General features: G+C 66.1%; 1 protein-coding gene across 1 annotated transcript in view; it reads right to left on the minus strand.

Moving 5' to 3' along the window:
- Positions 1-14432, minus strand: part of LOC137473252 (dedicator of cytokinesis protein 2-like) — a 47479-nt gene extending 33047 nt beyond the window's left edge. The window contains exons 1-22 of the mRNA XM_068189109.1: positions 14282-14432; positions 12266-12349; positions 12119-12159; positions 11813-11868; positions 11615-11711; positions 11389-11537; positions 10906-11041; positions 10650-10804; positions 10173-10254; positions 8876-9011; positions 8462-8537; positions 8239-8318; positions 7974-8099; positions 7765-7889; positions 7111-7209; positions 6625-6697; positions 6409-6512; positions 4227-4416; positions 3250-3347; positions 3046-3135; positions 2700-2800; positions 1698-1832 (exon numbers count right to left, since the gene is read on the minus strand). Of these exons, the coding sequence (XP_068045210.1) occupies positions 1698-1832; positions 2700-2800; positions 3046-3135; positions 3250-3347; positions 4227-4416; positions 6409-6512; positions 6625-6697; positions 7111-7209; positions 7765-7889; positions 7974-8099; positions 8239-8318; positions 8462-8537; positions 8876-9011; positions 10173-10254; positions 10650-10804; positions 10906-11041; positions 11389-11537; positions 11615-11711; positions 11813-11868; positions 12119-12159; positions 12266-12349; positions 14282-14321 (2273 nt within the window). The 5' untranslated portion in view covers positions 14322-14432. The remainder of the gene's footprint in view (positions 1-1697; positions 1833-2699; positions 2801-3045; positions 3136-3249; positions 3348-4226; positions 4417-6408; positions 6513-6624; positions 6698-7110; positions 7210-7764; positions 7890-7973; positions 8100-8238; positions 8319-8461; positions 8538-8875; positions 9012-10172; positions 10255-10649; positions 10805-10905; positions 11042-11388; positions 11538-11614; positions 11712-11812; positions 11869-12118; positions 12160-12265; positions 12350-14281) is intronic.
- Between the last annotated feature and the right edge of the window lie 1514 nt (positions 14433-15946).

Here is a 15946-nt window from a genome sequence, read left to right on the forward strand (position 1 = left end):
GACACTGGGAAGGGATGGGAGTGCCGAGGGCAGACAGGGCTCAGAGCCCGCGGTTAATACAGAGTGGGGCAAAGCGAGGTGTGACAGTCCCTGGGGGCACAGGGAGCCCAGCTGCTTTGTCTATTCCAGCCTGGGCTTACAGGCTCTCGTAGGCAAACATCACACCCTCGATAGCTCAGCTGCCTCCGCTGGCATAGAGCAGCAGGGCGGCTCCCGTGGCAGTGCTGGAAACAGAAAAGTTTAATAAAAGGCAAAATAAAAAAGCTCTTTACAGAGAAAAAGCGAGCCGGGACAAGAGGTTCTTGCTCCTGCTAAAACACTTCACAAAAGCAATTTACTGCTTTTATTCTCTTCTTTTTTCCAGGGAATTGCTTAGGCGGGACTTTTTGGCTCCTGTCCAATTGGCTGTCCTTAAGTTTGAGGTGAAGTCCCCAAGGTCCTATGGGGTGTCTTTAAACCAAATTGAGGAAAAAAAACTTCTGGGCTTTTGTCCTTTTTAAAGAGACAAAAAGTAACTTGTCTACTCGGTGACCAGAGGGGACATTCCTACAGCCAGCACGGCTCCCCACTGCCAGTGGAGGGGACACAGGGACCCCAACACACCCTGGGCTTGGGGTTAGGAGGCAAAGCCCTCATTCCCCCCAAAACCAGCTGTCTGCTGAACCACGGTGCCTGGGAACGGGGCCCTCGCACCGCTCCTGGTGCCCGCCAGTGCCCACCCTGTGCCGTGTGTGTGGGGGGATCCCTCGCTGCCCACCTCGCTGCCCGCTGTCCCCTCAGGACGCTTCGGCTTTCCGTGCCCCGTACGTGGAACGAAAGAGGAAGGTCTGGTAATGCCAGATTTCCTGATTTCCTCCTCTCCCACGCCAGCCCGGGCGGGAGGGCTGTTTGCCCATCACCCAGACTGGGATGTGAACCCCCTGCCCACGGGGGACGAGTGACACCAGGCCTGTGGGGACTCTGCAGGGGCCTGGGGGCACCTGGACCTTTGAGCTCTGGAGGCACCCAGCCCTCTCCTCTGCTCATCACAGGATCTCAGCAGGGTTGGGCTTGGAAGGCACCTCACAGACCCTCCAGCTCCAGCCCCCTGCCGTGGGCAGGGACACCTCCCACCGGGCTCCAGGAAACCTTCCCAGCACAGTGCCAGCCACGCAGGGCCACAGACAGCCCAGGACATTTTGCCATCCCCACTGTGGGAGGATTTTAAGAGCTCAGTGGAAACTCCCTGTCAGGGGTGGCTGGGGCAGAGGTCACTGTGGGGCAGGGTCACTGTGGGGCAGGGTCATTGCTGGCCATTTGGGGTGGCTGGAGAGCTCTCCCACCCTGAGGAGGACAGCACTGCCCACGCCCACAGCGGACCACCATTGTCCAGCAGCATCCAGAGGATGGCATGAAGCTGAAAACTGCCAAAATCCTCAAGGAGAGGAATCACAGCGATGGAGGAACCACTCTGGGGACCAGCCACCACAGCAGCATGGCCAGGAGTGGTGGGTGCCAACCTGGGTGCCACAGCAGCCAGCACCAGGTGGGTTGAGCTGCCATTGCCACAGCCCTGGGACTGAGGATGGCACCGACACCATTCCTACAGCACAGGGACCCTCACGGTTCCTCCATCCCACAGACCCCACAGCCAGCAGGGTGCTGGCACACGGCACAGCGCAGCTCTGGGAGCACTGGCAGGCACTGCCAGCACTTACTGGGCAAAGAGGTGCCGGGAGCGGACGATGAACTTGAAGATGTACTCCAGGGCCTTGAAGGTGCGTGGGAGGGACTCGCAGGGCTCCCCCCGGCCCGCCTGCTCCACGTACTGCGTCAGCACCGACAGCAGCTTCCTGCGGGGAGGGATGTCCGTGGGCGCTCCAGCCCTGTCCCTCCCTGTCCCCAGTGTCCCAGCCCCATCCTGGCTGTCCCAGCCCTGTGCCCCACCATTCCAGCTGTCCCAGCCCTGTCCCTCCCTGTCCCCACTGTCCCTGCCCTATTCCAGCTGTCCCAACCCCATTCCAAATGTCCCAGCCCCATCCCAGCTGTCCCAGCACTGTCCCTTCCCTGTCCCCACTGTCTCAGCCCCATCCTGGCTGTACCAGCCCCATCCTGGTGGTCCCAGCCCTGTCCCAGCCCCATCCCATCTGTCCCAGCCCCATCCCATCTGTCCCAGCACTGTCCCTTCCCTGTCCCCACTGTCTCAGCCCCATCCTGGCTGTCCCAGCCCCATCCTGGTGGTCCCAGCACTGTCCCAGCCCATTCCAGCTGTCCCAGCCTTGTCCCAGCCCCATTCCAGCTGTCCCAGCACTGTCCCTTCCCTGTTCCCACTGTCTCAGCCCCATCCTGGCTGTACCAGCCCCATCCTGGTGGTCCCAGCACTGTCCCAGCCCATTCCAGCTGTCCCAGCCTTGTCCCAGCCCCATTCCAGCTGTCCCAGCACTGTCCCTTCCCTGTTCCCACTGTCTCAGCCCCATCCTGGCTGTCCCAGCCCCATCCTGGTGGTCCCAGCCCCATCCCAGCTGTCCCAGCCCCATCCCATCTGTCCCAGCCCCATCCCATCTGTCCCAGCCCCATCCCAGCTGTCCCAGCCCCATCCCAGCCCCATCCCATCTGTCCCAGCCCCATCCCAGCTGTCCCAGCCCCATCCCAGCCCCATCCCATCTGTCCCAGCCCCATCCCAGCTGTCCCTCCCCACGCCATAGCCCCCAGGAACGCACTTGTAGGCGAGCGTGGCGCTGAAGTGCTGGCGGATGTAGGCCTCCAGGACCGTGTTGAAATGCTGGAACTTTCTGTCAGCCACCAGCCTCACAATGAAAACCTGAGGGCAGCAGGCAGGGACACAGCTCAGGCACCCTGACCCCACCCTGCCCCGGTCCCGTCACCGGGATCGCTCTTGTCGTGGTGTGGGAGAAACACCTTTGAACAGTGCTGGGATTGACAGTGTCCTCCAGAACGCAGCCCTGCCCTGTGCTGGGTCACTCGGACCAGCAAACCCCATTGCCCCAGCCCAACCAGCGCCCACCCTGCACTGGGGGGGCTCAGACCCACACAGGCTCTGCTCACCAGGGCGTCAAACACGAGGGTGTCGTAGACATCGGTGTGTGAGTGCTCCATCATGATGGAGAACAGGGCATCCAGCGTGTCCTGCAGGAACTGGGGGGACATGGGGGCTGTGAGGGCTCGAGGGCTGACCCCAGCATGGCCCAAGACCCAGCTTCTGGGCATGGGGAGCAGGGAGAGAGGTGGGGGAGCAAATCCTGGCTGTACCTTGATGACCTCCCCTCCATCCACGTTCATCAGCTTCTGGAGGTTCCCACAGAGCAGGCTGGGCTTGGAGCGCCACTTCAGCAGCCCCAGCAGGTTCACTGGGCAGGAGGAACGGGGCGCTCAGCACTGAGCACTCACTGCCAGACCCCAAAGTCACCAGGGCCCAGCTCCCCGCTGCCATCCTCGCTGCCCAGGAGCAGCCAGCACCCCCTCACACAAGCACTGCTCAGTGCCGAGACCCCCCGATGCCAGGGCCGTAAAGCACAAACTTTAAATAGGACGTGGCTGTGGGGGACACAGCTGTGCTGCAGCAAGGGAATTAATGGAGCAGCCTCATCCCCGAGCCCTCCACACCGAACCACAGCGCCCCGGGCCCTGCAGCCACGCGTCACCGTGCGTCACATCCCCACACCACCAGGCCATGGCCCCTGAGCCCCCTGCACTTCAGCCAGAGCAGGAGGAGCCATTCCCATCTTCCAGCCTTGCAGCAGGTGGGAGGAGAGCCCAGCATTCCCCTTCCGCTGGCCAAGGGGGCATGTGTCAGGGCCAAGGGGGCACCAATGTTCTCAGCTGCCCTGACCCGGGTAGAGCAGCCCAGGGCTGGAAACTCCCCTGAGCTAACCCGGGAACGGGGGTTAAACCACAGAGCTCCAATTCCCACCTCAGTTTGGAAGGAAGGTCATGGAGCCTCCAGCAGCCACATTCAAGTGGGAATTCCACTCGCTGTTGCTGCTCTCCAGTGGATGGCAGCCCCCCAAAATACCCAGATGGAGCTGATCTCCCCAGGAACAGCCTTGGCCATCCTGACCATGGCCAAACAGGAACTGAGCACTCACTGGTCCCACTGCCCTCAGCTCTCTGTCCCAGTGCGATGGACACGGGAGAGCCAAATATCAGAAGTGTGGTCCAGCAGGTGGGACCACCGCCAGGGAGGGGACGCATCCCCACCTCCCCCGCCGTGGGGAACCAGCGCTCACCATTCTGGGTCAGCTTGGTGGAGCAGACGAGCGTGGAGATTTGGAAGCTGTCCCGGCTGGACACGGCTAAACCCGCCGTGGCCCCGCTCACACGGAAGGAGGAGCCAGAGAGGAGTTTGGACTCCGACAGGTTCCGCTCCGAGGGCAGGGACAGGTACGCGCTGGCGTCCTCCAGCTTCTTGCTGTCACCCTGCAGGGCACAACGCAGGTGACAGCTGGAGCCCCAAGGGGACAGGGTTGGCCCCCCTGTGTGCCCAGGCGCTCAGTTCTGACCCCATGGCTGGTGGCTCCCACCACACCCTCATCCCACCCCTGGGTACCCTCTGGCTCCCCCACATTGACCCCACAGAGGGATCCCTGAGGGACCCTGCTCAGCTGGGACAATCTGCTGGGGGAGCCACCAAACCCCAGCCCGTGTCCCGCAATGGGGACAGGACAACAGGCAGGAGGAGCAGAGTGACAAAGAGGAGTCTGAGGCTGGACGTGAAGCACAGCTGGGCACTGCTGCAGGGATGGACATGCAGTGGGACACCGACATGGAGCAGGACACCACCCAGGTGTCCAGGACAGCCGGTCCCACATCGCTGTCACCCTACATCTCCCACCTGGATGGGCACGCCAGGGCCTCCACAGCCACAAACCAGCCTATTTCCGTGTCCCCTGCTCTAAGCTGAAAATGTTCCATCCAGGAGGACTCGCTGGGGTGACTCTGAGTGACCTTCCCTGCTCGTTGGCCAGCCTGGGATGTGGGGGATGAGCAGAGCCAGGCAGCCAGGCTGCAGCTCACAGACATCCATCCTTCCCTGTCTGCAGCCTGGCAGGGTGAAACCCCTCCAGCTGAAGGTGGGATGGAGGTGACAAAGCTGTTTGCTGTTGGTTTTTACCCTCCAGGACACATCTGGAGCCTGTGCTCCTTCCCAGGGCTGAGCCCACGCAGGGAAAACTGTCTGGAGCTCAGACCAGCTGGAGATCAAGAGGTCTGAGCAGCTAAAAGCCCTTCACTCACATTCCTCTGGCAAGCAGAGATAAAAAGATGAAATAGCTTCTGACTCCCAGAATCCAGCCCCCGGTGTCTGCCGGGAAGAGCTGGAGTCAGGCAGGGAGAGGACGGAGCAGCTCAGGACGTGGTGGTTCAGGAGGGCAGGGACAGCTCTCTGAGGGGCACACGGACCCAGAAGGGAGGTGTGGGGGGTTTGTTCTCCTAGCAGGGAGGTGTGGGAGGTTTGATCTCACTGCCACAGCCAGCACTGGCACGACCCAAAGGTGCCCAATGCTGCTGCTGTGGAGGGGACAGTCCCCAAAGAGCCAGGGACTAGAGCCAGCGCCGAGGGCCATGGCAGCAGTTAAAGAATTTGGCTCTTTTACCCAAAAATAAAGCAGGGTGGAGGGACATAATAATGATTCCAAATGTGCAGGAGCCTCAGGGAGGAACAGCGTGGTCTGCCCCTGTCCTGGGCTGCCACAGCAGGCAGGAGCAGGTCGGCTCATCCCAAAAAAAGGCAGACTCAGGGAGGGACGTGGCTCTGCCTGGGAGAAACTGTGGTCACGTTGCCAAAATCAGAGACCCCTCCCATGCAGCAGCCCAGGGGCAGAGGAGCAGGTGGCCCCCCAGGGCCACTGGAGCTCCATGACCCCAGAAGGTGTCAACACACAGGGAAGAGCCCAGAGCTCACCCTGGCAGCGGGGACCAGCTCGTGCCTCCCACTCCTCTGGTCACAGCGGTCCCAGTCTGGGGAGGGGACACCAGGTAAGGGGGGCAGCACCTTCAGGGGCCCTTCAGATTAAAGCTGACAGTGTTTCTCCCAAATGAACAGCGATTTTGCCTCCCCTCCACTCTCTGGGAGCAAACCCGAGCAGTGCCGGGGCTGGTGAAATCAGGTGAAGCGCAGCCACACCACGGGGACGCTCCCTCCCCGTCACAAACGCTTAAATCACCTTCTCCCAAACAAAACTTGTCATTCCAGAGGAGCAGCACAGGGACTGGAGACACTGTGTGCAGGGAGCCCCCGCCACCAAGGACAGCGAGGACAGCAGGGAGGCGCCGCAAGCCCTCGGGGACTTTGGGTACGTGCCACCAGCGCGGTGGCTCAGGCAGGGACTGGGACCCCGGCCCCAGAAGTGCTGCTGCCCCACAATCCCCCCCCTCCCCCCCACTTCAGGGGGCTCTGTGGCACCCCCATACCTTGTAGAGCACCAGGTCGTGCTCCCCATCCCGCAGCGTGGTGCCATCGGGGCGCATCAGCCTCACAAAGGCCATGGAGAAAATCCGCTCGCTGCGGTCCTTGGCTGAGGGGACACACGGGGGTGAGGCGAGGGGGGGGCTGGAGGGGACCAGGGACACATCTGCAGGCAGGGACAGGCAGTGCTGGGAGGAAGGCCTGGAGCAAGGGACACTCACAGTCGCTGGAGGAGCGGTGGCGGAAGGTGAACCTCAGGTGGGTCCTGTGGACGTCCTCGATGGGAACAGCAACCTGGGTGGGAACGTGGGCCGAGGTGAGGGCAGGGGGCGGGGGCTGAGCCCCCGCCTGGGCAGTGTCCCTCTGTGCCCAGGCAGGGGCTGTGCCAGGCCATCCACTGCGGCAAACCAACCCCACAGCCTTCCCAGTCAACCAGCGAGGCTGAACTGGGGGCACTGGGGTGGGCACAGGGCTGCAGTGCCCATCCCCATGACCAGCCTCCCCAGGGCTGGTCGTGCTGGGTGTCCATCCAGGGGTCATGCTGTGACCCTGGCAGCACCTCCATCATCCCCGAGATGGGACCAAGGACTGCCCCCCAAAACGCCTGCCCTAGAAGGGACCCCCTACAGCAGCAGGAGTGAGGGCCACAGCCTGGAGGGGCTGCGGCCCCGTCCCACCCCAGCCCCTGTGCCCGGGGCTCCCCAGACCTTCAGGGTCTCCATCCAGCGCTGGTGCCGCTGCTGGTAGTAGACAACAGAGCGGTAGTGGCTGGTGGGGCTGTCCCCTGCTCCCGCGTGGATCACGTTCTGCCAGGAGGAGATACCTCGGGATCAGCTCAAATGACCTCACAGGGAGGGACAATTCCCATCCCTGCCAGCCCCGGCCACGCTCCAAACCCCCCTGCCCACACCTTCCCAAACGCCATCCTCTCCACCTCCGCCAGGCCTGGTGCCACCTCTGAAGGGACACATGGCCCCCCCAGGGCACGTCAGGGCTTGGCCCTGTGCATGGAGATGGAGGATGCATCCACCAGCTGGGCTCTCAGCAATTCCAGCCCATTCCTCAGGAGCCAGCTAAGAACTGGCGTCACAACACCTGGAGAGAGGCAAGAGCCAGCCTGGGCAGATGACACTTGGGTCGGACCCCCCCCGCCCTCCTGCCCGCCCCCAGCTCCTTCCTGTCCTGGGGATGGATGCCTGGCTGTCCCCAGGGGAGGACAATTTCCCTTCACAGCACTTTCCCATATCTTTATTCTATTCCCAGATCTCCATTCCGGGCAGCTCCAGTGGCCCAAGAGGCTCCTCCAGACAGAGCTGCTGGCTCTACCCGAGGTGAGGTGACACGGGGGTCACCTGCCATACCTGCACCACGTTTCCCGCCTCGTCACAGACACACACGGTCACCTCCACGTTCTTCGGCGTCTTCTTGTTGCCCTTGTCGAACTCACCCTGCACCAGTGTCAGGTAGATGTCGTTCCTGACATCACCTGGAGGGACAGCCCCGTCAGCCAGGTCCTGCCACCATGCTGCCATCCCCAGGGACCCCCCAGGCTTGTCCCCCCCACACTTGCCTGGCATAATGACCTCCGGGTAGCCCAGCTTGCGAGCCACTGCCGTGCTGCGGTCCACCAGGTGCGGGTGGTCCTTCCTCACCTGGCTCAGGTCTCCCCACAGCATCTTCAGGGACACCCAGAGCCCTGCAGGGACCACCGTGATTTTTCAAGGGAGCCACCAGAGCCACCACGGCAAGTCCTCGACCCTGCAGGGACTGCCTCATGTGACAAGAAGATGGCCCGGGGAGGAGTCTCATGGGCCCAGGGGACACAGGGTCTCGACCTTGTCCCTTGTGGTTGATGTCCTTCCCCTCCACCGCCTTCCGGATCATATTGTGAAGGAAATCACCATCAGCAGCCACCCTGGAAAAGCCACGTTTAGGGGAAAAACATTTTCTCTTTGGTCCTTGCACCTCTTGTCCCCAGGCAGCTGGTGTCCCCATGCCAGCCAGGCCCTGGGGTGCTGCTCCCTGCCCCCCAGCACTCCCCCCGCCCTCGGGGCTCACAGGTGGACGGGGATGAAGTGCTGCTTGTCCTCGTCGCTGTCACACGTCCCCTTGGTGATGTCGGTGATGTCCATCGCTGCAGTGACACAGAGGTGGCACCATGGCAGGGGTGGCACTCCCAGCCAGTGATCCATGCCCAGAACAGGATCGTGGGGGGAGGTGAAGGCGGGGGGTCTCCCCAGCGCTGTGCTGGGCTCCCCTGTGCCAGGACAGGGCGGGTGTTGTGTCCCTTGGGCGGGGACAGCCCAGTGGGGACAGTGTGGGGACAGCCATGCAGAGGGCTGGGGTCTGCAGGCAGGGAAAAGGGACAGCAGGAGCAGCCCAGGGACATCGCAGAGCCTGGTGCGGTGGCTGGGGAGGTGCCAGGGTGGTGGCATGGGAGTCCCTGGGGGTCTCCATGGAGCCCGGCCCCACCTGAGATGCCGAAGGGCCGGCGCAGCCCCGTGCTGAGCTTGCGGCTGTGGCTGTCCCGCAGGTCCATGCGCCCCACCCGGATGATCTGGCACACCAGGAACAGCCGCTCCCGCTTCAGGTCCGTGCTGCCCAAGTCCTGGGGGGCAGACCGGGGCCGTGTCACCCTGGCAGCACCGCAGGGGACACGCCAGCGCCAGCGCCAGGTGACCTCGGGGTGCCCAGGGCTGCGCAGGGGGAACCGGTGGGCACAGAGCTTCCCTGCTGCCCTGCTCTGCGGGGACAGTGGGCACACAGCCCACACAGCCCCACTGCCCTGGGGACCTCTGTGCGCCCCAGGAGTCCCAAAGCCCCGCGATGGGGACAATGCCAGGACCGACGGTCCCAACAGGTCACCCCGGACCAGGCAGTTCGGCAAGCGGGGGGCAACCTGGCATGGTGTAAGGATGTCAGGGTGGCCCTGTACCCCAGCTCCGGCGACACTGGGGACGGGATCGGGTCCCTCGGGTGCTGCCCCTGCGCCAAAACCTTCCAGCGGTGCTACGGACAAGGGATAGGGACACGCTCCAACGCGTGGGGACACGCGGGGACACCAGCAGCGAGCAGAGCAGAGCCGGAGATGGGCGAGAGCCGGAGGGCGGCAGCGGAGCCGAAGTGCTGATGCTGCTCATTAACATTGATTTTCTCGCCTCATTTGCATATCGATGGCTCCGCGGCGTCCCGGGGGTCAGCGCTGCGCTGCAGCCAAAGCGCTGAGTCAGCAGCGGGTGCCGAGGGGCGTGGGACGAGCGGGGACGGGGCACCCCGAGAGCCCCAGCACCGGGAGGGGACCCCGTGAGCCCCAGCACCGGGAGGGGACCCCGAGAGCCCCAGCACCGGGAGGGGACCCCGAGAGCCTCAGCACCGGGAGGGCACCCCGAGAGCCCCAGCACCGGGAGGGGACCCCGAGAGCCCCAGCACCGGGAGGGGACCCCGAGAGCCTCAGCACCGGGAGGGCACCCCGAGAGCCCCAGCACCGGGAGGGGACCCCGAGAGCCCCAGCACCGGGAGGGGACCCCGAGAGCCCCAGCACCGGGAGGGCACCCCGAGAGCCTCAGCACCGGGAGGGGACCCCGAGGGGCAGCGCCACGGCGGGTGCCACGTCAGGGATCCACGAAGGGGCTGGGGGTACACGAGCAGGGGGACTGATGCGGAGGTGGGGGGGGGACACGGGGCACCCGAAATGCTGCGGGTGGGGGCAGATCTGCAGGAGGAGATCTGTGGGAGGCAGCAGCGCGGCTCCCCCGGGGTCTGCGCTCACCGTGAACACGACCTTGAGGTTGTTGAGCAGCTCGATGTCCTGGGGGACGCCGGTGCTGGCCCAGCGGATCACGTAGTTCTCGCTGCAGGGCGGGTGATGGTTGAGGTGGGCACCGGGGTGGCAGAGCCCCTGCCAGCTCCCACCCCACGGACCCCGCAGCCCACCAGTGTCTCCAGTCACGCCATGGGCACTGGCCCGGCCTGGCTGTCCCCAGTCACCGCGCTGGTCACCTCACCAGTGCCCGGGGCAGGACGAGCCGTGGGCTGTGCCATGGGATACGGCTGCATGGCTGGCACGCCATGACAAACCCTCCTGCTCCACGGCAAGGGACGTGCCCCCCTCCCCCCGTGGCACCCGCTGGGTCCTTCTGGGCTGGGCAGGATGGGCAGCCTGGAGGGAACGCCACAGGGGCAGCAGGCCAAGCATCCAGCGGGGCAGGGGCAGGGCAGGCGTGTGTCCTGAGCCCCGGGACCCCACCTGATGATGCGCTGCTCGCCGGGGTCGTAGAGGGCCATGAAGAGCTGCGCCTCCTCCCCGATGTGGCAGACGAAGTTCCGGACGCAGAGGTAGAGGTTGTGGGAGGGCGAAGCAGCCCCGTGGGTGCCGTGGCCTGCTGCTCTCTGCTGCGAGCTCTGGGGGGCACAAGGTGGCTCAGCCCCACAGCTCAGCCCCTGTCACATCCCCTGGCACAGGGGACTTCAGGCTCTGGGTGCAGGGCCGGCAGCGGCCTCACCGTCTCCTCCTGGATGCGCTGGGTGAGGGTCTGTGCCGCCCTCCTGTGAGCCTGGAAGAGGCTGATGACGCTGGTCCTGTCGGGGTCCAGGATGTTCTCGTCCTCATCCCGCACCACCAGGTCCAGCGCGAGGATCCTGCAGGGGCCGGCATGGGGTGAGGCAGGACTGGGGGCACACGGGCCTGTGTGTCCCACCAGGACTCACTTGTCCTTGCACAGGGTCTGAGGGGACAGCACAGATGCCACTGGGAAAGGGGACAGGAGTTGGCGGCACCAGGAACATTCCTGGCCCAGCCATAACCCTTGGCCAGGTGGCTTGAGCAGCTGGTGGCACACTTACTGTCCCCAGCCACCAGGGGACAGCCGGCTGGGACGATGGGGACACAGGAGCAGCCAGCCAGGACACCAGGCAGCACACCTGGGCACCGCGCAGGCTGTGCCAGAGGCAGATTTGAGGTCCCTGAGCCCCGTCCCTGCCCTCACTTGTTGCCGTAGTCCATCTTGCCGGTCACCTCCTTCCTGAGCCGCAGGAGCTGGTCCTTGGGCAGTGTCCCCGAGAGCAGCTGCGAGCGCTGCTCCATCAGCTCCTGCATCATCCTCTTCACCTGCCCGTACCGCTCCGCCTGCCCGGCCTGCGGCAGCACCACGGGGTCACCGGGGCCACCGGGGGTCCCAGATCCCCCCCGACGCCCAGACCCTCGTCCCTCACCACATAGAGCTGCTTCCAGATGGTGGCCCACTCCCGCAGCGTGGTGGTGATCTCCTGCACCATGGGCATCTCGGAGGGCACCACGCTCTCCTCCACCCTGGGGGAGGCACAGGGACCCCTGGAGTGCCCCAGCACAGCAGGGACCCCGCACAGGGCAGAAGCTGGAGCCCACTGCCCGTGCCCATGCCCCGTACCTACCCCCGCTGCTCCGCCACGGCGCCCTTCAGCCGGATCAGCGAGGCCGGGAAGATGCCCTGAGGGAGCCAGAGCCATCAGCATCCCCGTGCTGGGAGATTTCCCTCAGGGGGGCACAGCTGGGGGCTCCCAATGCCACAGGGTGCCCAGCCTGGTGTGCCCTCTGCCCCCCCCCGACCCCCAACACCCCCTATGGACAGGGCAAGCCGCTGTCCATGCCCCCTCTGCCCCCCACAGACACCCAGCAGGGATAGAATGCCAGCAGCAGTGCCCCTCCTGCCTCCGAAACCCCAGCACCCCCTCACCTACCCGGGCAGCCCTGTTCCGGAGCGAGTACCCGCAGTACCAGCCTGTGAGGGGAGGGGACATTGTCAGCCAGGCTGGGGTCCTGGCCCCGGTTCAGGGACAAGGGAAGGTGCAGGAACCCACACTGGGGTGCACCCGGGGGTCCCTTACCCTCGGAGGCCTGCAGGATGTGCACCATCTCCCCGATCTGCAGTGGGAGGTGATGCTCCTTGGTGCGCGGGAAGTTCCACACGGCTGTGGGAAGAGGGGCTGGGAGTTGGGATCCCTGCCTGGAGCCCCTCGCCAGCCCCCAGGCCCTGGGCACCTGCACCCCACAGCCAGCACCCCATGGGTGCCCCCCGTTCAGCCCCAAGAGTTGGGGCAGAGCCCCAGCCCCACAAACAGTGTGAGACCCCCGAGCACCCCCACCCCACACCCCAGGAGAGCCACGGCACAGCCCGCACAGGGCCGGGCACAGCAGAAGCCCCCAGCCCCTTTTTGGCACTCAGGGGTCCCTTATGGGCCCCCTCTGCCTGCCACCCACACCCTGGGTGCCGCTCGTCCTGCTCCTGGCACAGTGCAGGGAGGCAAGTGCCAGCTGAGCCCCTGCCCAGGGCTAGTGGCCCAAGGACAGGTCTGGTGGCCCAGGGACAGGTCTGGTGGCCCAGGGACAGGTCTGTCTGGGGACAGCAGGGCTGGTGGCAGGGGAGGGGGGCGGCGCTCTTGGTGACCAGGGGCTTCCTGCCCGGCTGCGCTGTGGTTGTCCCTGTCACTGTTTCTGGCCCCAGGGACAGCTCTGGGGCAGACAGCCCTGCTTTGGCCACCAGATTTGGGGACAGTCCCTGCACCGGGGGGTCCCTGCCAGGAGCATGCCTGTGCCCACCCTGAGCTCCAGCCGGGGCCAGCTCATACTGCAGCACCCCCAGACCCACCCGGCACCGGGAGCCCTCCCATCACCCTGAACTCCCCATGCTGGGAGCAGCAGCACCCAGCCCTCGCTCAGGTGCTGCCCAGGACCCTGCAGCAGCACCCAGCCCTTGCTCAGGTGCTGCCCAGGACCCTGCAGCAGCACCCAGCCCTCGCTCAGGTGCTGCCCAGGACCCTGCAGCAGCACCCAGCCCTCGCTCAGGTGCTGCCCAGGACCCTGCAGCAGCACCCAGCCCTCGCTCAGGTGCTGCCCAGGACCCTGCAGCAGCACCCAGCCCTCGCTCAGGTGCTGCCCAGGACCCTGCAGCAGCACCCAGCCCTCGCTCAGGTGCTGCCCAGGACCCTGCAGCACTCAGCCCTCGCTCAGGTGCTGCCCAGGACCCTGCAGCAGCACTCAGCCCTCGCTCGGGTGCTGCCCAGGACCCTGCAGCAGCTCAGCCCTCGCTCAGGTGCTGCCCAGGACCCTGCAGCACTCAGCCCTCGCTCAGGTGCTGCCCAGGACCCTGCAGCAGCACCCAGCCCTCGCTCAGGTGCTGCCCAGGACCCTGCAGCAGCACCCAGCCCTCGCTCAGGTGCTGCCCAGGACCCTGCAGCAGCTCAGCCCTCGCTCCAGCACTGCAGAGAGTGCAAAGGAAGAGTGCAGGAAACGGCCTCGCAAGAAACGGGAAGAAGCACAGGGCTGCCAGAACCAGCAGAAGCTGGGGGTGCTGCAGGGAGTGGGGGTGCCCAGGGCTGCTGCAGGGCATGGGCAGCCCAAGCTGGGGGTGCTGCAAGGAGTGGGGGTGCCCAGGGCTTTGCCACCACCAACACTGAGGCTGCTGCAAAGCTCCGGCTGGAACCCGAGGAAAATTATTGGGGTGTCTCAAGGCTCCCCCAGAGCCTCAGCAGCCGGGCTGAGCCCAGACCCAGAGCCTGGAGGGAAGCCAAGCCCCCACCAGCACCAGCTCTGGAGCCTCCTGGTGCGTGGGTCCTGCTGGCACCTGTCCTGCTTGGCCCCCTTCCCTGAGCCTTCCGTCACCAGCCCTGCAGCCCCTGCTTGTTCCTGCACCCAGCCAGCACCAGCACCGCAGCGACCTGGTCCCCTCCTCGCATCACCTCACAGTGGCACCAGCTCGGCGCCACTGCCATCCCCCAACTGCCACCACCGCGGCCACGGGGGTACCGCGGATGTCACCTCACCCTGAGCACCCCATTCTGCCAGCCCTGTGCCCCTCCAGCCGAGGGGAAGCCCCCTCCCAGGGCCCCGCAGCCCCCACTCACCCACGCCATACTTCTCCTTGGTGGGCAGCCAGGGCGCCATGGCCACCGGGGCACCGGGGCCGTGCCGCGGGGACCGGGGCGCTGCAGGGCCACGGGTGGTTCCTCCTGCCACGCTCCCCGTGTCACGTGTACCCCCAGCTTGTGAAACCTCCGCTTCCTCTGAGCGCGGGGGTCCCTCCCCACCGTCCTGCCCCCGCCACGAGCAGCGCAATGGGGATGGAGCCCCCGGGAGCCCCACAGCACCCACGCAAGGGTCTGGGCTCAGGGGTCCCTGGCAAGATGGTTGTGGTCACTGGGATGGGTGGTGGTGGCACGGTGACCCCTTTGAGCGACCAAGAGCGGGACATGGGGCTGGAGCTGGGAGCACGGAGCGCTCCGGCCACACCACGGAGCCACGAGGAGCGGTGGGCCTGCGCCAGCTGTGAGGCTCCTTGCTGGCACAAGGTCTCTGCCATCGTGGCTGGCTCTGGCTTGTCCACATTTCCATCCCTCGCGGCACCAGGCCCAGCTGTGCCAGCGCTGGCCCCGTGCCCTGTCCAGCTCCCGGCTCCTGCAGCAGCAGGAGAGCGCGTGGAGCAACGGCTCGGCACCAGCCACTTCCTTCCTCCTGCTGCCTGCACCTGCCTGTCCGGCTCTGGTGGCTCCACAGCGATGGGGGCTCAGCCAGGCCCTCACCCCCGCCCGGCCACGCTGCCCCGGGACCCTCCGAGCCCCCCAAGTCCTGCTGCTGCTCCCACAGATTGGCACGCGTCCCTCTCCATCAGCCCCTTGGAGCCAGCACTCGGCTCCTTGCCTGCATCCCCACCCCCTGGCACGTCCCCAACCCCCCCTGCGACCTGAGCCTGCTCTGGGGTCACCCCTGGGTGCAGCCCCCCGCCCCACGGGTCCCCCCCAGCCCCAGGACGGACCCCCCTGACCAAAAGCCGGCCCAGAGCAGAGCTGGAGAGCCCCGCGGGAGAGGGAGACCGGTGGGTGCGGGATCAGCCAAAACCGGGCATAACGGGGCCCTGCCGCGCCACGCCGGTGTCACCGCCCGGGCCGAGGAGCGAGGAGTGGGAGCAGCCGCCGGAGCCGCCAGCCCGCACGGCAGAGCCCGGGATGCGCCGCCAGATCCCCGCCACTGCACGGACCCGCCCGCGCCGGGGCGGGCAGCACCGGGGCTGAGCGGAAGGAAATGTGGCACGGGCACCGGCGCGGCACGGGCACCGGCGCGCGGGGGCTGCCGGGGCTCTCGGAGAGCAGGAACCGCAAACGTGGCGCTGCCCGCAGCCTCCGAGGTTCCCGGTTCCCGATCTCCGCAGTCCCGGGGCAGACAGGCACCGCTCGGTCCCCAGCCGCCGCTGCCCGGTGCGCGGTCCCCGCCCCGCGGCCCCGGCGGGAGCTCGGGCGGAGCCGGGCCGGCCGGACCGTTCCCCGGTCAGGGGGCTCCACCTGCCGGTGCCGCCGGGAGCCGCCGCGGCCGAGGGAGCTGCTTCGGGTGCGAGTCGCCGGTACGGGATGTCCGGCACCGGGATGCCCGGCCCTGACACACCCCGTGCTGGTACGGGATGCCCCGCTCCTTTAGCGGGATGCCCAGCCCCGGTATGGCGAGCACCATTACGGGATGCTCCGGGACGGAAGGACCGACACCGGTACGGGATGCCCGGCTCCGGTACACCCGACAAC

This window comes from Anomalospiza imberbis, chromosome 4, assembly GCF_031753505.1.
Source record: "Anomalospiza imberbis isolate Cuckoo-Finch-1a 21T00152 chromosome 4, ASM3175350v1, whole genome shotgun sequence".
NCBI lineage: Eukaryota > Metazoa > Chordata > Aves > Passeriformes > Viduidae > Anomalospiza > Anomalospiza imberbis.